Consider the following 21,957-nt stretch of genomic DNA (forward strand, 5'->3'; position numbering starts at 1 on the left):
AGATGTCCAAAAACAAAAGAGTCAGCAGGAAGAAGAATACTCCACCTCTGACCCCAGCACAGGCTGTTGTCATAAATATGTTTGCATTCTTTGTGTGAAAGGCGTCAGCGAAACTTTGGCCTGTATTGTGGGAAAGGAAGGGGGTAACACACGTTTAAACTTCTATCATTAGATTGTAGGACCTTGACCTAGGAAAAAAGTCTCAAGGCATAGTACAGTCGAACCCGGTTATATCGAACCCGGATATATCGAATTTTGGTTATATCGAACTCGCGAAATATCCCCTTGAAAATCCCATGTAAAAGTATAGGAAAGCCGCGTCATACATATATCGAACTCAATTTCACGGGTCGTTCGATATATCGAACACCGCACCACGCACTGGAAATTGTGCCTTCCCCAAAGACGATCGCATCACCCTTGGCCGTTTGCCGCGTGACGTTTTCAAGCCACGCGCGCGGATGGAATGAGAGGGGACAGTTCGGTGACGGCTGGTCTGGGCAGCGCCGCGCCCATTCCCCAAAGGCGCACGCATCTGCAGTTGTCGTTTCCCGCGCGCCAACACATGACGTTTGCAAGCCATGTGCGTGGGTGTGCCCATTCTTTTGCCGAGCTGTCTCTCTCCTTCAGCATGCGCAACGCATGCGCCAAGCCAGCTCAGCCCGTTTTCAGACAGACGTCGGACGCTTTCTCTAGCGTGTGTTGTGAACCCTGCGTGCGGCGGCACGCCTGCGGATGTTAAAAAACTTTTTTTTTTTCCCCGAGAGAGCTTCTTTCTTATCGTTGTGCTATACGCGCGGCGTAGCGTAAGATATGGCGGCTGCGGACGTTAGGAAGCGGCAGGGTTTTTTTTTTCTTTATGCAGGGATGTTAATTTCATTTATTTATTTTTTTTTATCGTTTATCCTTGCATGTATGAATCAGCGAAAGCACGCGGTCAGCTGCTGCGATCATGATGCCCGCCCCAAGCGCGGCGTGATAAATCGATCCAGGCTTGTGCAATCAAGCCATCACGGGCACTCTGCCAAGTTCGCTCCCCGCCACCACAGCAGCTATCAAAAGAATAACGGGCCGGACGTTATCGCGGCGCAGCATCTTGGCACGCTGCCAAGGAGCTGTGGATGAGACGACCGAAACGGACTGACCAGCGCCATCGACATGCAAGCGAAAATGCTCGCGATTTCTGCCGCCGCGGCGACACAGAAACCTTGTTTTGAGCTGCCGCGGTGGCTCGAGCGGCGAGAGGGACGCAGTTCCAACAAGTTTGAAAATTTTCGCTCTGTCGCTGCCGCTCGTCGCTTGCATGTGAGCGAGCTGGCCTTAACGCATTTTTTTTTTTTTTTTCAAATTCTCGGGTGCAAAAGTGGAGGGTGGGTTCATTATGCGAGTGGGTTGATTGCGCGACAAATACGGTATCGTTTTTTCGCATCGTAAGTGCCGTCACAAGCCGATTTCTGTATATCGAATTATCGATATATCGAACTATTTCGCGATCCCCTTCGAGTTCGATATATCCGGGTTCGACTATGAAATCTTGTGCTCAAAGTGCTCAGCATCGTGCATTGGTGAACCAAGAACTTCCTCAAAAGAATGAAGCAACACAAAGCGGACATCAAATAAACAAGCAGGGATCGGAAGTGCGGTGACCGAACACTCTGACGCATGTGACCACAGGGTTGACTTCGAGGGAACCATTGTGCTGGATACCGAGCCATACTCACGCAGGAAGCTCTTGAGTCATGGCATATTCAGCAGATGTGGGGTAATGTTAACCGCTCCTAGGAACCCTTCCCCTCTCTTGTATCTGCAGTTTACGGTCAGTGACCAGGCGGATGACTAAATGAAGGCTTAAAAAGGCAAGCTGCAACTTGGCTGCGGTTACACTTGAAAGAACCGAGCAGGTTCAGAGACATCATAATTTCAGCATAATTTCTTTTTTATTTTGGTTGGTGTCCCTTTCTAACTTAAGTTCCTTTCCCAACTAGAAAGGGAATGTTTTTTCGAAAATGGTATATATTTGGTTCCTGGGGTTCTTGCTCTCTTTTTCGAGTTGTAATGGCTTACTAGCCGAACACCAAACTTAGCTCATTCAGAGCTTGAATCCGTCCGTGTCTGGCTGGGAAGCACTTCGGACATTGTAAAGGGATGAGCCAGTGCCTTGGCGTGGCTGAAGGGTGCATTAGTGCAGTGTTGTAGATATTTAAATCTACATAGTGGCTATGTGGTAGACCAACTGGATGAAGTGTCAGAAATATTTTTATGTGGAATGTATGAATTGATTTTTTCCACTTGGTGGTGACTTCTGGAGGCAGCCCTCATATTATCACTACTTGCAAAAAATTGCTAGTTCACAATGTTAACATATATTTGTAGAAATTCAGTTCTAATTTAAACATGACTGTAACAAACTTTTGTCACTTTCAGGCGGGTCACCATATCCGAATGTGAAACGTAAGCATATACTATTAAAATGCCCCTGAAGTTTGCAGTTGTAACTGCTGTTATTTTTTGGAAGGTTGTGAGTGGAATGAGGCAAAGGGCATGCAACATAGCAATTATGGACATGTTAAGTGGGCTCAGAAATCTATACTTGGATAGCATTATTTGTAAGTAACATTTATTCCCTTGGCCTGGTTTTGCCAGTGGTATCAACAGGGCTGGTTTTCGGCATCAGCTTTTGGTACAGATTACGCTTTTTTGAAATTTACAGTTAGTCATTCAAAATAAAGAAGCGTGTTTATTCTGCCTTCATTGTTATTTGTTTGGCAGATTTCTTTGTCTTCAGAGGTTTGATTTTGCACATTACCGCTTTTTGATTGTGCACAGCTATATACTGTGATTATATTTTTCACAAAAACGCTATCTGGTCATCTGAAATAAGAAATCAGGTGCCATCCACATCAGTACTACCTTATTCATGTCACATGTGGTACTTCCTCAAACTTGCTCAATGGCTTGGCCCTTGATGACTGGATGGGCTTCTTTCCTTTTGTGATAACTGTAGGCTAGTTTCTTCACATGTTGCTTACAAAAGCAACAAATGTGACTTAGAACACTTAAAGAAGATATATATGGGTGTGTTCAGATAAGATAAGAATGGTAATTGAGGTTCCATGACCATTTTTTGTTTTCAATGAAATTTTTATATATGGTAGGCAAATATCTCGACACAAAAGAATGAACCTTAGTTTTGCAAGATACGGCGCAGTTTTATCTGAAAAAAAAAAGTTTATCACAAGAGGTGGAAAACGTCGTTTTTGCCATTTCAAAACAGCTGCAAGTTTGGAGACCTGCTGCTTCCGCAATAATATATTGTCATCTATTATTTTTTACTCACTAATTCTATGCAACTTTAATTTTTATAAAAACTATTAGAAACATGTTTTGTTGTTTCAATTGATTTAGTAAAAAATCACAAAACTGCTTCAGGAGGGACTCACTGCAAAAATGTTAATTTTCAACCTTACATACTGGCATGGTGCACTAAACTTTTTCTATTTATTATGCGGAATAGGTTCTTAATTTAACACAAAATTTGCAGCTCCACAAAGCATCAGATTTGCCAAAATTTGAAAACAGCAAGAAAGAGGCAACTTTGATTCCAAATAAAAAAAAAAAAAACATTTTCTATTTTTATTAATATCCCTCCCAAGAATCCTCAGTCCCTCAGAAATATTGCGGACTAAAAAAATGTTGCATTATATTGTTTAACATTATAAAAATAAATATAAAACTGAATGCTTGTCCTGAAAGTTGCCAATACAGTTGAACCTGGATGTAACGAACCTCTGTGTAACGAATTCCTGAATTTAACGAAGTTTTTAAGTTCCCCAATGCCACATCCATTGAAGCCAATGTATTTTCGACCTCTATGTAACAATGGCGTTGCGGCAGTCAACCTTGATGTAACGAACTCGCGAAGCTGATCAGTCATTATTTTTTTAGCTTTTACTGAAAATTTCTCCGAAGAAATGCATTAATTTAGTGAATATTAGAACTCTAAGAAGCCAGCAGCTACGTGAATGCCTGTAATCGCAGAAATCAAGCAAAATTGGTGATGATGATAGTATTACCTTCTAGCACCGCTCCGTGGCTAACTCAGCAGCCTCCTCAGGCGTTGGTAGTGTAGTGCAACACCAGGTGACATTAGTGGCTGCAGTTGATTTCTTTGTAGGTACTGTATGTGTGTGTAGCACATGCAATTTTTGCGCACGTTGTGCATTCGCCATCTTGTCTGTTGTTCTGCGTCTCGTGTGTCTGCGGATTTGCGGTGTTGGTTTGCCCGATGTGTTTCAGAAGTGCTAGGCCAGCCTTTCTGCCTGTATTCGTGGGGCTTCGCTTGTTCGTCATGATGAGTTCAACGGCCAGAAAACGAAAAGTTTTGTCATTTCAAGACAAACTTGCCATTTTAAATGCGGTCTCCGCGGGCGAGAAGGACGTCGCTGCTCGTTTCAACATCCCAGCGAGCACCCTGCCAACCATTTTGAGTGCGGAAGAGAAGATTAGAAGTGCTGTGGAGCCGGGAACAAAGGCTAAGTAAAGGTTGAAACTGTCAACATATGATGATGTGGACAAGGCAGTGTTCACATGGTTTTTGGACATGCAAGCCAGGAATGTGCCCATAAGCGGAGCGATATTACAACAGAAGGCGAAGGATTTTGCATGCATCTTGGGCCATGATTTCAAAGTAAGCAACGGGTGGCTACAAGGTTTCAAGAGCTGGCACAATGTTATTGGGAAAGTCATCTGCGGCGAATCTGCCTCTGCAGACAGCGATGCTGCTGCTTTGTGGGTGGCTGACACGCTTCCTGGAATACTGAGTCGCTTTGAAGCGGCTGAAATCTATAATGCCGATGAGACGACTCTCTTTTATCAGATGCTTCCGGGCCGCACGCTAGCACTTAAAGGAGATGACTGCCGCGGCGGAAAGCAGAGCAAACTCCGCGTAACAGTTCTACTGTGCACCAACCTCGACGGCACTGACAAGCGAGTCCCGCTAGTTGTGGGAAAAAGTGTCCGTCCCAGGTGCTTTAAGGGGACGAAGCGTATGCCTGTGAAATCACGGTGAACACTAAAGCGTGGATGACTCGGGCAATATTTTCTGAATGGCTGAAAGACTTCAACCAGGATGTCAAGCAGCAAGGCCGTCAAGTTTGCCTACTTCTGGACAATTGCGCTGCGCACCATGTTGAAGGCCTGTAGCTGTCTCACATCGAACTGCTCTACTTCCCGGCTAATTGCACATCACTAATACACAAAGGAATAATCAACAGTTTTAAATGCTGTTACCGGCGCCGACTGATACAGAAGCTTCTTCTGAACATCCGTCTGGAACGGGAGCTGAAGATCAATATTTATCAGTCAGTTGAAATGCTTGCTGCCTCCTGGCAAGAAGTCAGTTATTAAGAAGTGCTTTATGAAGTCGGGGATTACAAAAAAGGCACAGGCTGGTACCGACGACGAGGAAGAAGAGACTTAGCTTCATCCGATGTGGCCAAAGCGTGGGATGAGCTACGCAGCAAAGGCGGTGTCCCGTCGTCACCTGAGCGACTTTTTGTTTGCCGACAACGCCGCTGTAGCTACGGAAGAAATGAATGATGAGGCACTTGCCGAAAGCGTACAAAATCCTGATGTCTGTGATGATGGTTCCTGTGAGCCAGATCCGTGTGACGTGCCCACCGCGAAGGAGGTGATGAACGCAATCGATATATTGCGCCATTTCGTCGGCTCGCGCGACGACAAAGGAGCATTACACGATTTAGCTTCATTGGAGTGCCGTGTTGTGCCTTCGCTCGCGCGGAAACAAGCAGAGATTATGCAGTTTTTTACTGTAAAATAAATGCCTGAAGGGTGAGTTCACCTTCACTGATATCTGAAGCCTTTCGGTTTCGTTTCTGCATCATTCGTGCGAGCCTTCATACAAAACCTGCATGTAATGAAAAATTGCGAACTTTTGTCAACTTTGTTATATCCAGGCTCAACTTTGTTCAGCCCTGTATTCTGGAACGACTCAATACTTTGTTTTTATTATCCAGTCCTTGTTCTTTATTTATGGAAGAATTTGAAGCTCTAGATTCTCCGTTCTTTGAAATCAGCCAAAATTCAAAAATATGAAGAAGTGGACAAGTATAGGAAACTGGACGAGTTGGATTGAATTCATCTTAAAGCAGCGCGAAACACAAGACGAAAAGGAACAAGAGACGACACGAGCGTCGTCTCGTGCCGTCTCTTGTTCCTTTTTGCCTTGTGTTTCGCGCTGCTTTAAGATGAAGTAGACAACTTTGATTCAAATTTAAAAAACTACCGCGACTTCAATATTTATCGAAATCAATTAAAAACATTTCTAAGCACATTATAAATACCAATCACTAAAATGTATTGCATTAAGTAAAATAATATATAAAAATCAATATAAAACTGAATACATTTTTTTCTATAGAAGTACTTATGGCATCCCCTTAAATTAAGGAGCAGCGTCAAACTTCGGACTTAGTATTTGCTGAATTTAGTTACATTTTATCTTATGCAATATCCAAAGCAATCTCAATGCTTATAAAATCATTTTCTGCTTGTTGACAGGGTTGTTGATAGCTTGAAATGGAATAAATTCGCTTTTTCTTGCCATTTCATTGGATATTGCAAGTGTTGTTTGAACTTTTTTCTATCGTGTAATCTCTTTCTGTGGGGTGCAGTGCTGGTCAATCCAGTTCTTAATAATAATATTTCATTTTTCGGTTATGACAAAAATTAACAATACTGCATTTTTAACAAGATTTTTTCGCATGTGCAGCTACGTACAATCATAAGCAAAAAGCTTGGAAGCATGATAGTTTTGCTAGAATCAAATATTAATTGATGGGAGCAGCATGGGGTGGGGAGGGGGGGGAATGAGTCGAGATGAGTATTCTCATCGATACAGTTATCTAGCCCACAAAAAAGACGAGCCAGCACGGAGCAGACTCAAACTGCAGTGTACTCTGCAGTTTAGGTGGAGGGCCGGTTCGCTCTGTGTTGGCTCACAATTTCTCTGAGCTAGATAGCTATATTGACAAGTATAATCATCTCTGGTCATTCGTGCTGCTGCCATAAAGAAATATAAATTCCACCAAAACTATCACGCTGTAAAGCGCTTTGCTTATGATTGTACTTTTGTCCACATTAGAAAAAATGTATTCAAAAATAGATTATTGTTAATTTTTTTTCATAACTGAGAAAAATAAACAATAATATTAAGAACTGGATTGAATAGCACTGCACCAAAAAAAGATTACAGGATAGAGAAAAAGTTCAACCGTCACTTGCATTCTCCCATGAAATTGCCAGAAATAGCGAATTTATTCTATTTTAGGCTATCTTCAACCCTGCAAACAAGCACAAAACAAATAAAACAAGCATAAGATAAAATGTAGCTAAATTCAGCAAATAATAAATATTAGTTTTGATGTCTACTGCTCAAGGGCAAGCCATAAGCACTTCTAAAAGGTTAAAAACGTGCATTGTTTTATATTTATTTTTATAATTTATTTCACATAATGCAATACTTTTAGTGCCTGATATTTATAAAGTACATGAGTTTTTAGGGTTGTTTTAGGAGATTCCGATAAATATCAAAGTTGGGGTAGTTTTCTAAAATTGAGTCAAAGTTGTCGATCCTTTTACATTCTTTAATTTTGGTTGATTTCAAAGTAAAATGGAGAAAGAACAGGCTACACTAGAACTTCAAATTTTTTCAGAAATAAAGAATAAGGGCTGTATAATATAGACAAAAAGTTTCAGTGGCAACAGTTTGTTCAGTCGTGCCAGAATTTAGGGCTGAATATTGGCAACTTTCAGGGCAAGCCCACAGTTTTACATTGATTTTTATAATTTTAAGCAGTATAATGCAACACTCTTTTAGTACGTAATATTTCTGTGGTACTGGGGATTCTTGAGAAGGATTTTAATAAAAATAGAAATTTTTTTTATTAAACTGGAACCAAAGTTTTCTCTTTTTTGCTGTTTTCAAATTTTGGGCGATTTTGATGTCTTGTGGAGAGCACACCTAGTAATCTAGTGCTCCAAATTTTGTGCGAAATTAAAAATGTAACCCGCATAATAAAATGAGTTTTAGTGTAAACAACTTAAGGCACCATGCCAGTATGTTAGATTGAAAATCTAACATACTCCTCCACCAGTGTCACCGACGTACCGGTACGTTCTCTATCATGCGTTCAAAACTTCGCGCCTGAGCACGAAGCTGGCGCACTTAGACAGGCTGTGCCATCTGTAATATCTTTCTACAAGTTCGCATTTTTGCCCCGCGTTGTGTTGGTATGTATGTACTGAAGAGTGTGGAGTGACTGCGCCCACCCCCGCCACCTTCTTTGCTGCGGGCGCGGTCGCTCTGCGCATGCTACTCTATCGCGCTAAGCGATCATGCTGCGGGCTTTTCGCGGTGCATGCGTGCGGTTACGGGTTTAAGGGTTGTTCTGCCATCTGCCGCAGGTTTACTGGTTTTTATTTTTGTTGTGTTGGCATGTCTGCTATGACGCAGACATGCCAACACAACTACATTGCCTCTCCAATAGGTCGACACATGATTCGATCACTGCTTTCGCTCTCTCTTGCTGCGCCCTTGCATGCGGCTAGCAGCAGCAAAAGAGATCGTTTTAGCCTCTTTCCACCTCCCTCTGTCATCTTGATTTCACAAGGTGCTATTTCTCTCCATTGCGCGGGCCACCGAAAGTGCGCCCTCCGTGCGCGCGGTTACCTTTGGATGGCTGTCCGCGCGACACCTTCGAATGCCGGACTGGAGCGATGGTTCTTTACATTATAAATATGAACCAAGTTCGGAATCGGACTCTCAAAAAGTATCGAGCAGTTTTTCCTTATATTATCTTCATTTATATAATTTATAATCAGGTTGATGATGATAATTACCAATACCTGCAGAACACTGAAATGTGCATATTCCTATGACTATGTTATTTGTATAGCAATTAAATAAATCGCTATGCTCGTTCCCTGACATACTTGTTCCCTGAAACCAAGCCGACACTGGGGGTGCGTCACGGCCAGAAACTCCCGACAGCGAAAGAGTTAAAAAAAAAAAAAAACATTGAATTTTTAGGGTGGATGTTTTAATAGCCTTCTGAGCACTGGAAAAAAAAAATTTCAGCACAGGGAACAATTCTATATACGTGCATAATAATTTGTTTATGTATGTGCGTCACATTGTCTCTTTCTCATGAAGCCATCATTATTAAGCTATATCGAGAATCATCTGTGAGGTGGTGGTGAAAAACTATGTAGTATTGGGAGCCTCTCAATGACAGGTTGGCTCTTTGCTACGTGTTGTGGCCGGAAGCTTGTACTTCCCAGTGGCTCCCAAAGCCCATTCCGCCAGCTACGTTTGAACGGCTGGCTCAGAGCTGGGCACTGTAGCCTTCCATCGCTCAAGGTTTGAGAGTTGCCAACTGGTTGGAGGGTGGAATTCGAAGCATTGAAACTTAAGGTGACTGAAATCAGCTTTAGGTGCCCCACACAAGCTGCACTGTGATGAGAACAGTCGTGGATAGACCAAAGCTCAGAAATCGGGGAATGGGATTGCACGGGACTGAAGCTGGCACCACGTCACTTGTTGTAGTTTAGTCAGATTTCTGAGGAGGGGGCAGATGGTTCGCTGATCATGATAATGGAACAACATTTCGTGATATGAGACCATGCGCTTGCGGAACCGGAAAGCTGGGCTGCAGATCCGGCCGCGGGCAAAGTTCCGGGCGGTGGATTTTGAGTTCGGGGGGGGGGCGCAAAGAACAGTCAACTTGCCCTACGGCAGCTCTCGAAATTGTCTCCTCTCGGTTTTCAGAGCAGGGAGAAATCGCTGGAAAGTTGTGGGGCTTGCAAGCGCCGCCTGTTTCCTCTGCTTTCGTGGATCTTGTGCTATCTTGCATGCCCACAATGACACCGTCACGCTTAGTTTTGATACCTCGTGGCGCCCGACTTACCTGGACAATTTTTAGACAAGGGCCTACTGAGTTATCTCCTTTCTCAGAACCAACTGCGCCCACCCATGTTCCTTGATTTCTCGGCTATGTTGAGTCTCGTGAGCCGCCCCTCCACCTTGACGGGCAAGACATACTTTACGAGTGGTTTGTTGATGCACAGTCATAAATATCCCGCTCAACGGATCCTGCTGGTGAAGGCCAAAGGCTTGGGCTTCACTCTCAGTCGCAAACACTTCCAGTCAGGAAATGGATTGCTCCAGGGGTTCAATTGCGGCCAAGCTACTGCGCATGGGCCAGGGGCTTATTGCTCACTCAAGATCCACTACTGGCGCCTACTAATAGAGCGCCTCCTGCTTGCATTGCCAACAACATGGCCAACGTGAAGACCTCCTTGGTGAAAGCGACTTTTTTGAAAGTGAGATCTGGAGGGACATGAAGTGCCTGACCATCGTCCACTGCATCAAGAAAGCCATCTTCACCCAGAACAGTAGTGCGGACACAGCGCCTGTCGAGGATGAAGCTGCTGCAGTTGACATTGCTGCAACAGCTGAAGGTACCGCCACGACTGCCTGCTTAAAGCAGCTGTGGAGGTCTAAGCCATATAGGCTTCGTTTTCGTCATTGCCGACTTTGTTGCAATGGAGGATTTCATGACTGATGATGTTGCCGGGAGCATCATGGAAGGGGCCACTGTGGATGGCACTTCTGACAGTGATTGGGACGATGCTTTTTGAACTCCTAAGCTGGTGGCCACCACAGTGGTTGATGCTCTACGAGTGTACCTCAGGGGTTAGGAGCAGAAGTTTGATTCGCACTTCGACGACATAAAGACTGATTCGCACTCGCAAAATGTTTTAGGGAACACTGTATGCCCATATTTTTTTTTATTATTATTCATAGTCCAGATATAACGGAAATAGCAGATCTAGCAAAGCAATTTCCATTTCCCGCCAACTTTGTTATAACTAGGCTAAACTGCATATAGTCAGTTTTGTTTCTTCTTATTTTTAGTCATTTGAAGTGACAGCAACTCGGGAGATGAACTGCAAATAATGATTGATGACCTAGACAGGAAAAGTAGAAAGGTAGGCTTGAAAATCAATATGCAGAAGACTAAGGTAATGTTCAACAGCTTCGGGAAGGAACAGGAGTTTACATTAGGTAGCGAAATACTGGAAGTAGTTGGCGAATATATCTACTTAGGACAGGTAGTAACCGCAGATCCGGATCATGAAAAGGAAATAACAAGAAGAATAAGATTGGGATGGAGCGCATTTGGCAAGCACTCGCAGATTATGACTAGCAGCTTACCGGTATCGCTCAAGAGGAAAGTATACAACAGTTGCATCTTGCCTGTACTCACCTATGGGGCTGAAACGTGGAGGCTAACCAAGAGAGTTCTACTTAAGTTGAGGACAACCCAGAGGGCTATGGAACGAAAAATGGTAGGGGTAACATTAAGAGATAGAAAGCGTGCAGAGTGGGTCAGAGAAATAACTCAAGTTAACGACATTCTAGTGGAAATTAAGAAGAAGAAATGGACATGGGCAGGACATGTAGTGCGAAGAGAGGATAACCGATGGTCGCTGAGGGTAACAAACTGGATTCCAAGGGAAGGAAAGCGTAGCAGGGGGCGGCAGAAAGTTAGGTGGGTGGATGAGATTAAGAAGTTCGCAGGGGTCAAGTGGATGCAGCTAGCACAGAACCGGGTTAAGTGGAGAGATATGGGAGAGGCCTTCGCCCTGCAGTGGGTATAATCAGGCTGATGATGATGATGATGATGAAGTGACAGCACATAAATTCGTGTAAGCATTAAAACCTTAGTAAAGATTTGGTGGGAATAGCCTATATTTAGCGCCACTCTATTTTTCTCTGCCTGGCTATTACGGCCAATGTATATACATTGTATTGTTCTATTTCCGAGTACACGTCAGGATCACTGGCATTGCATCTTTTGTCAGGACCAGAACACACCATGACACAAAGACGTCCTTCCAAACCACAAACCACCATTTGAATTAAACTCTTGTTATCACTAAATAATCTTTGTCAAGAAACCATATATAAACCAGGACTCTCGGAACTCTCGGTCAATGCTTGTTGTCTGCTCTTAAGATGATGCTGGGCCACTGTGAACAACTCTCTCAAAGGGAAAACTCAGACTTACGCCTAGGTATAACCGGGGCTCTTCCCTGCGTGGCCCACTCAAAACAAAGCTTGCCACAAAAATGAGGCATCAAAACATGGTCCGCGTGCCTTGCTGCTTACATGAACACTGACCACGTTCCTAGCATCAACGCACAGAGGAACTGCATTCCACAAATGCAACATACCGCGCTGATCACACCTGTGCAGTTTTAGCCACCTCAGCACACTCGTGCTGTAGTGGTCAGACTTCTTAGTCACTCATTCACCACCACCGTCATTCTATTACTAGCCCCCTGTGCACCATAGATGGATAGAAGCTTCACACCATATATTAGTATGTATGTTTGATGGGCCTCTTTCATAGCCTGAGTCACTTTGGGACGTTAAACCCCATTACCCATATGTTTGATGGGTTCTACTGTATCGAATTGTTTGGCGGTTGATGGTGGTACCTCTAGCAACCATATGCCTGTTGTTTTTGATGTTAATTACTGCTGAACTCCGCTCACTTCTCAGTTGAAGTCATATGGTAAATATAACCAATTTCAGTAATCTTTGAGCTCTTCTCTTGCGTCAGTGATTCACACTACAGAAAAAATGAAATCACATCGCTTATGCCTTGCCATTGAAGCCGGTCGTAAGAAATCTGAATTTTTGGTGCGTGCATAAAACGTTCTTTCATAGCCTGAGTCACTTTGGGGCGTTAAACCCCATTACCCGTATGTTTGATGGGCCTCTTTCATAGCCTGAGTCACTTTGGGACGTTAAACCCCATTGCCCGTATGTTTGATGGGCCTCTTTCATAGTCCGAGTCGCTTTGGGACGTTAAACCCCATTAACCGTATATTTAATGGGACCACACAGGCTGTCTGAATTATTCATTTCTCCAAATTAACTGGGGTTGAATTAACAAGGTTTGACTGCACATGCGGCAAGGTGTTCGCACTAAACATGTAAGGCCGCTCAAGCTACTGCTAACATAACAGCAGTCATGTGACAATGCTATCCATGCTACTGGTAGGAAATACAGGAATGAGAAGTGGCAATGCTGTCACTCCGGATGTAACTGAACCGGGCACTTTTCATTGGTCTTGTTATTTTGTGGATAGCTCTTGAGGTCTGTTCATTTTGCAGCACAAAAACTGTGCTGCTTGGCAGTGTTCACTTTGCACGCTTGCCCTTGGCACCTCATGCATGTTATTCCACTAGAATGATCTTATTTTCACGCTCAGTTTGTGAGTGCTGAAGGATAGCAATTTGGGCTAATTGGTTCATTATGAAACACCAAAGGAACACAAACAAAACTGGCGAATCAACATGTGTGTTTGCCTTTCTTGTGTCATTGCTTGCTTGTGCTGCTTTGGTGTTCCGTTGAAAGTTCTACAGGCCGTGTTACTAGAATGAGGCAGTATTTCAAAGGTTGTGCTTTTTTGCTTTACTGCTCATGATGATGCAGTCTACCCATTGACTGTCATATCTCGCTAAACATTAAAGGTGGTGTTGAGAGTTCCTTTTTGAGGCTTAGTGCTAATCTAAAAGCCAGAAATTTATGGCAGTCTTCAAAAACATGCTAACATGCGTAGTTGTTCAGCCGAGTTGTTTAGAGCAGACACTTATGAATGTGAGTCATTTATCTAGGTTTCATATTATAATTTTCCTCTTTGAGTAATGTGCTTTCGCTTCTCTTTCAGAAACGCACATCTTTGACTTTTTCAACTCAGTCTGGGCTCTGAGTGGAGAAGACAAGGTTATGCTCAAGGTATTGTCTCGCACCGGTTGCGAGGGAAAAGAGCCGGTGTGTGCAGAGCGTTTTTGAAGATACTGTCGAGCTTAGTTGTGAACAGTGGTCATGATGAGATCAAAGTGTTCTTAGTCAGCTTTGCGAAATTGAGCAGTGAGTTTTTCTACCCGCAAGTGAATGTGTGTGTGAATGTGCAATATGCACGCCTATGTCTGTCAAGCTGAGCTCCACAGCTGGATTTCTCTTTGGAAATGATTGTGTTGTCACGTGTAGTTCTGGCCCCCTTCCCATTTCCAATCACCCCCCCTCCTAAAGTTATTGGTACTGATTCTTGTTAATTTTTTGTTGAAAGATTAAAACTTGCTGTCCATGTGAACCTGCTGTCCATGTGTGTTGGTGTGCCCGAGTACAAAGCAGATTGCACTTGTATAAGGTGTTCCTTTCGTTATGTTAAGAAAAATAAATATAGATCTGCTTGAAAGGTTCATTAAAGGTTGCAAAACATTTTGGTTTTGTTTTCAGGATGGTTGCTTTGTAAGTAGCTGTCCACTGTCTGGGCTTGTGGCATTCTATCTTGTCAGATTGTGACTCGGTTCTTTTTGAAGCCCTTAACATGAATATGAAGAGTCTATATAAATATATGTATATATACATATATGTATATACATATATAAGCTTGTTGTCTTGTAACAAGTCATGCAAAACTGAAATTGCACCTTATATATTTCCTTGTTATTTAAAAATTACATGTTAGATATAAGAGATTATTGATGTGTAAATATGAGCAACCTTTCAAGCTGCAATTCTTGATGTGCGGGTGCATTTTTGTTTTGTTTTGTTTCCTTTTGCTGTGCCCTGTTTGCTGTAGCCCAGTCATCTGTTAGCAATAAAGGTTGTCGTGAAGAGTGGTGAAGTGGACAAGTTCGTAACTTCTTCGTGGTTCTATTGGCATGCACAAGAAAAGGAGTGTTGCAAGAGGAAACAGGATTGAATGCCAACTTTCAGTCGAATGTTATATCATTAAGCTTACATGAACTGCTCCGAATTTCGGAGCCGTGTGTTCAGGCTCATGTTTATCTTGGCTGTATCTTTATCTCACCGGAAGCGCAAAAAAAGGGGCAGCACAGGGATGCACAATGCCTCTCTCTGTGAAGCCATTTTTAATGTGTTGTTGCCTACAATGACATTCAGCAGCCTAGTGGTTTGTCCACCTTACCAGTTTTGTGGCTGTGTGTACCTGTGTATTATGATAAAGCATCCAAATTTAAGATTGCTCATAGGTGCTTGATTCTTCATGCAAACCCTATGTTCTGTGTGTGCTATTAGAACCCAAAAAAGTAGTGCTGGTGTTGAATTTGCTTGACATGGCTGCTTACAGGAATGATAGTTTTATTGCTAGAGGCAAGATGATATAAATGGTATTGGGTACAAGCTGGGTGAGTACAGCATAATTTTGGATGTATGTTGATTTTATAAAGGTGGGATCCACCAATCTAAAGAGGAGATGGGGGAAGGGGGGTTTCTAAATTAAAAGCCTGCCATGAAATGATTGATAGGTTCTGTCAAGCGCAAGCTTTTGTATCACCAGCAACAGCACTCTTGCATTTTTTGGCTGACAACACTGTCTGGAATCTTAAAACTGTTGGAAACCTCCCTGTTCTGTTAGCAATAGACTTTCCACAGTGTATGCTTTTGTGAAGCATTGAAATCGAAGCCACTGAAATGGAATGAAGTAGAAGAGACTAGCTAGCTTTTATCTTCTTAGGCTAGTCTTGGTCTCGAGCATCATTTGCTGTAACTGTAGAGCAACCGCAATGGAAATTGCAGTAATCCGAGGGCTGGCCAGGTGTCGAACAAACTTGTGAAGGCATTGCTGGAGATAGTACAAATTTAATGATCGATGTCAATAAAGCCAAGAATGTCTTCCTGCAGTCCTGAGTTTGCACGTATGTGGGTAGTTTTTTTCATTTAATTAACCTGTTTGGGAAACTGCAGTTTCGGAGTGCTTGAAAACAAAAAAACAAAAAAACAGTTGGATTTACCCTGTATGGTTACTTTGATGCTTTTATTCTAGTGCATGCTTTCACTTACGCAGAGGCTTCACTCACGTGATATTCTTGAACAAGGAATGAGCAGAAGTGGATGAATGAGTGGGTGGGCAGCTGCTTAGCTGAGGTGGAGGGGGTTGAAGTAGGGAGGATGCTGGTGGGTAATGCTTGTAGGTGATGAGGCTTCACCTCCAAGGCACAGACAGATGCTGGCTTTTTTAAATTGCCATACTGGCAGTGCTTTGCAGTAACACATGATAGTTGCTTTGCGTGTGTGCAGTTAATGTATAATTTCAACTCAAGAACAGAGTGCTCTAGTAAAAAACCAGTGCACTGTATGTGACTTTGTTTTTGTCTCCTTGCAAAATATCGTTGACAAGCCGCACTTTTATCAGTGGTTGGCATTGTACAGGGTCGTCCACTCAGTTTGAACATGGTTGCTGTCTTCAAAGCACCGTTACCACCGACCCAGTGGATCATTGAGGCCAAGTGGAATTTCATGCTAAGCAACACCTTCTAGCCTCCTTGTGTGCTTGAATCACTTTTCGATACGCAGCCGCGTCAAACGCAGTGGCGCTTTGAAGAAGGCGACCATGTTGAAATTAAGTTTCTTTCTTTCCTTCTTTCTTTCTTTCTTTTAGCAAACTTAGTCTGTTGTTGGCTGCTGTGCTGTCATGTTACTCAGCAAAAATATAAATGGAAAGCCAGCCAATATACATGCAGGAACTAAGCTGCCACAAGTGAACTGGTACCACGTCTTCAGAAGGCCTTTTTTTTTTTTTTTTTTCGGCAGTCTGCTGGCCAGATTATGCAAAACCATGGGTAACTAATGTAATGCCCTAAAAAAAAAACTTTCAAACTGTGTAAATAATTTATGTGGTTTACAATAATGAATTTAAATATATTCAAATATATGCATGTAACCATGATAAAAATTTGAAGAAAACAAATTCTATGATGTAACAGATTTGGGCACACTGTCTGTGCACGTTAAGAACTCTAGGTAGTCTAAATTATCCATAGCCCTCCACATTATACCTCACAGCCAGAGTTGAGTTTGGACATTAAACCCCATAAACCAAACAAACCCAAACTGCACACCATAAATTAAGGTCCTTTTAATGTGGCACACCTATAAACCTATGCAGCCTTAGCCAAGTTATCAATTAGTTTAATGCTGGCAGTCAGAGTGCCTAAAAATTGTGGTTGTCATTCACTGTGTTTTAATAATTTGAAAAGGTGCTTTTATTCTGTCAGTTTCTGGCTGTAGTGCAATATGCTTAGTTACTGCTACATTGTCCAAATTTCATGCAAAGGGTCTTAATAAATTTTAGCAGTGCCAATATCTGCCTTACCATATGGTAAAGGAACTGACAGCTGACCAGAATCAGTCGTGAGGTTATGTGGAAATGAAAAGATCTCGCCTTATAGTGCACAAATCAAGCACTATACTATCAAGAAAAGAATAAGGATTCATAATTTTAGTTTGGCATGAAAAAAAAATGCCTTGTAGACAAACTGTGCCGTTATCAGTGTATCCCTCGATTTCCACCGCGTGACCACATCTCGGCATCATGTTTTCTTTCTTTCAAAGTGTTGATATTTTATTATTGTTTAAACTCTCCCTACTGCATCCTTGCACTAAAAACCAGTGCTCCCTTTGAACTGTAAATGAAGTGCTTATTAGAGCTTTATTTCATAGATGGTGTTGACATTTAGCATTCTTTGGTTGACACGGTAAGCACAGTCCAGTCAAACGGTGCCGTAACATGTTTTGATGTGGAAACTCGAATGATTACGGTATTTTCTGGGACTGTATTAGTACTTAGGTTCTTCACATTTGCCAGCATTCAGTCGCTTCTGTGCTCGTTGGTCACGATTTCTAGCATCAGGATACGCAAAAGCGGGTGTGTCCAGTGGTATAAAAATGGTTGGCAGGAATTTTCCGCAGCATTTGTAACGAAACTAATGTGGAATAAAGCACCTTTACAAGTTATCTCTTGAGATAAACAAAATACTGCATCCCTTTAAGGTCAGACTTGGCATCGCTAAGCAACTAGTGTGGGCTCTATATCTTTGAAACAAAAATGGACCTTAGCCTTTACAGTCCACTATGAAATTGTTCTACGAAAGTTAGCCCCAAGAAAAATCGCTTCTGTGCGCAAAAACACTTTGTAATGTCATTTTTGCATGGTGCTGCCGTTAATGGCTGTGTCAAACCATGTGACCAGAGTAAAAGAAGGGCAGTGAGAGCAAGCTTAAGGGGAGAAATGGGTTTGTTGAAATCTTCTGGGAACATAGATTTCTGTGTATAGATCCTAGGTATGTCATTTAGTTTCATGTAAAATAATTCCTTGAGCACTTATGCAATATATTATATTAGATTTTGTGATTAGCTTTCAAGAATTTTTGCTTTAGGGGATTTGCTAAAGTATATGCCTTTATTTTTTGCCACACACCTTGTTGTTTGTGGTGGTTGTTCTGAGTAAAAAAATTGATTCTTTGACTCTTTCTGGCTATGTTGACATTGTCCAGCAGCAGAAGGCACATTTATCTTGCTGCAGGACGACATCCTTATCTAAATGGATAGGTTACCACATAGAGTTCAGTTTATCCCTAAAGATCCCTCATAAGGGGTAAGTTTGTATGCAAACAACAAATACCTTGTGATATGTAATCATTGAATACTATGATCAGTCAAAAGCTCTAAAAATGAACCATTTAACGAAATTAAGTTAATGGTGGCGTTGCATACCCCAAAATATCCGAGTCCCAAAATTTATGTCTATGCACGCATTTTGCTTATGGGATGGGGTGGTGGTGGCAGCACATACAGTCATGCCTCATTAATACAGACACTTTTGATTCTGAACAAAGCTAGCCTCAAAGTGAGTCGTCTGTAATAATGAATGGCGATAAAAGATATTTTGCAAAAAAAAAAAAAAAAAACTACGATTATGGTTTTTGTGGATAGTGGTTGTCAGAGAGGTCGAAATTAGATTTAATTCTGGGAGCTACGCCCCGCCAGCGTGGCGCAGTGGTTACGGCGCTCAACTACTGTTCCCAAGGTTGCGGGACCGAATCCCGGCCTCGGCGGCCGCTTTTCGATGGAGGCGGAAAGCAAGGCGCTCATGTTCTGTGCGATGTCAGTGCACATTAAAGTACCCCAGGTGGTCGAAATTTCCCGAGTCCTCCACTACGACGTCTCTCATAGCCTGAGTCGCTTTGGGACGTTAAACCCCATAAACCAACCAATTGTGGGAGATACGGGAACATTATCCAAGTTGCCATTACTCTTGTGATTATGTGCTGCTGCTCGATGCAGGTAGTGGGCGATGGTATACTTGACAGCATCTCATGAATTAGTGACTTGACTTCTATGCAACTATTCTAATCAAATGAACCACTGGAACATGTTAGCTCTCAGTCAACTGAAAGCTGCTGAATGTGGCCTCTCTTATGCCACAAGCAGAGTTGTCTTCAAAGCAAGAAATGACTAAAGAAAAAGGCAGTCGCTCAGTTATTTACAAATTTTTAATTTTGTTCCTTTATTTCCTACACTCAAAATGCAGAAAATGAAACATCTGTTTGGAACAGCTGAAATTTGTTTTCATCACAGTCCATATATTAACACAACATAAATACAAGGCCTTAATGGGCTCTGTGCATTATGCGTTGCCATTGCTCGGGGAAGTGAATTTCCACATTAACGAGGAGTAAATGCATGGAAGAAGATTTGGTGCTCCGAAAAATTGCTCATAATTAGAGTTGACTTTATTATCAGAGGTCATATTACCAAGGCACGACTATATCTCATTTTTTGGTCTGTTACACATAAAACGTTAATTTCCAATAAAAGCAACACCTTTGTGCTAACGATAAAGTACACTGTCGTTACAGGCCCACTTGTATCTGTCATTAGTGCCCATTATATGTTCATGACCTCCTTAAATATATATTGAAATGCATAAATACCACTGTCCCATTCAGGCATGCACGAACTGGTGATATGAAGGGTTACTGTTTCCAGTACACCCTTCTGTCATAAGCGGTGCCAGTGGTAGCGTCCTTTGCACCATGACACCTTCCATCAAACCTTTGGGCTAATGCATTGATAAGTGCATTGTTGGGTGTAATAGAATTAAGATCATTGTTCAAACTGGAGGATTCAAGACTACAAAAGGTATCAGCTCTATCCTCTTGGTAACTTGAACCACTTGGTTGACAATGGGTGGACGCTTCAGTTGAGAGGTGCTGTTGCATGTGGTTATTGTATGCTTGCATGCCTGCCTAAGATTTTTGCTGAAGCTTGATAAATGCTGTAATAAGTAGCTTCTGCTGTGCAATCTCGGCCAGTAAGCAAATGTAAAGTACCGTGCACGTGCCTTCAAAACTAATGTTTCTTGGTGACCCACAAACTTGCCTGAAAAGCAACAGGGAATGATGCAGGGCACCTTTAGCTGTGATTGTTGATAAGAACAACTTGGAGTTGAGCGTAATTTTGGATAAGTTTCATACATGGGTTATGTTTCTTGGTGACCCACAAACTTGCCTGAAAAGCAACAGGGAATGATGCAGGGCACCTTTAGCTGTGATTGTTGATAAGAACAACTTGGAGTTGAGCGTAATTTTGGATAAGTTTCATACATGGGTTCCATTGGAGTAGCGTTATCATTATATGAGATGTGTTATTTTAGCAAGTGGCTGCAAAAAACTTTGACAGTTCTCAAAAGAAAAGCTAAAAATGTGGCATACTAAACTGCAACAGTTTCTTGGAACGGAAGGGTCACTTCCCTTCTTTTTTAACAATATGGCAAAAACACTGATTCTTTAAAATAATGCACCTTCCAAAGCATGAACATATGCTGATAAAATTAGTCAAATAAATGACATTAAAGTAAACGTACATTATGTCTTCTATAGTCAAAACTAGTATGCTTGCACATGGAAGTTTGCACTAATTACAGATGTGCTTGTATGTCTCGTTCTCTGTGCAGAAGCAACACGAATAGGGCCTTTACATGTGTTTGTAATAATGCGAATGTATGATCACACCAGACTGCCTCTCATTCGATCTCCTGCAGCTGCCAGTGTTTACTAAGAATTCCTAGGGTGCATGCCTTGCTCTTGTGTTAAGCAAATGTGGCTTGCAAAATAGCACAAACTGCATGGGGTGTACTGTGTCCTCTTGCTTGGCAAGTTGGCTGTGCATGGAAGTAGCCTCTTGAAAGGCAGGGATCAGTAAGCACAAGACTAGGTCTTGCATGGTTCCAGGTACAGGACAAGATGGCAGCAAAAGAAGTACTACATGGAAGTGGGGCTTCCAGCAATACACAACCTCTGGGAGCAGCTGTCGCCAAGGTGATTGCCATGTTGGTGAAGAAGCATAACTGCCCCACAGGTGTCTTCAGAGATGAGACACTGTTTTGGAACTGGGTAAAGAGTGTATCTGATGATCCACTTTTGCAGGCTGTAAGCAATGCTGGCCCAGCCGTCTTCAGGGAAGCCAGGCGTTTAATGAGAAAAGCTGGGCTTTTGTATGCCGGCCAGGGCGACTGCCTGCCCACAGATCTGGTGCCTGGTGAGATGGCCATCAAACCTATCTGTGGTAGCAACGACTTGCTTGCTATGGGTGACGTCACAGCAGAGCCAGCTAAGCATGGTGGTGGTCCTTGGTCTGGAGGCTTCAACCCAACAAGGCAGCCCGACCATTTAGATTTCGAGCAAGAAGGCATAGTATCAGCTGAGGAGCGCCTAGCAAAAGGCTCAGTTTTCTGGCCCTGTACTTCCTCCAGCCTTCCAAGCAGCAACTCCAAAGAAGGAGCAAATGCTGATGTCTCCCAGTTTGATGCATTTAATAAGCAAGGCAACCAAGCAGGAACTTGGCATCCAACATGGCTAGAAGATTATATCAGGCAGTGCCCTGATGCCGAGGTTCCTCCCATATTCATGAAGATTCAGAATCAGGCCAAAGCCAGCAGCAGTGGTACTTACAGCAGCCCCTCCAAGTGAGTAGCTGCCCTTGGTGCAATGTG

General features: G+C 42.6%; 1 protein-coding gene across 2 annotated transcripts in view; it reads left to right on the forward strand.

Annotated features, from left to right (window-relative positions):
- The window catches only part of LOC146206299 (uncharacterized protein KIAA0232-like), a 38,417-nt gene extending 19,989 nt beyond the window's left edge, over positions 1–18,428 (forward strand). The window contains exon 10 of one of the 2 annotated variants that reach the window (XM_084590936.1): positions 2,425–2,541. In XM_084590936.1, coding sequence (XP_084447062.1) covers positions 2,425–2,480 — 56 coding nt within the window. In that variant the 3' untranslated portion in view covers positions 2,481–2,541. Of the gene's footprint in view, positions 1–2,424; positions 2,542–13,824 lie in introns of those variants that run through there. The other variant, XM_084590934.1, reaches the window with a different exon arrangement.
- The last annotated feature ends 3,529 nt before the right edge of the window (positions 18,429–21,957 follow it).

Source organism: Amblyomma maculatum, chromosome 1 (genome assembly GCF_055883805.1).
Source record: "Amblyomma maculatum isolate TAMU_Amacu chromosome 1, ASM5588380v1, whole genome shotgun sequence".
NCBI lineage: Eukaryota > Metazoa > Arthropoda > Arachnida > Ixodida > Ixodidae > Amblyomma > Amblyomma maculatum.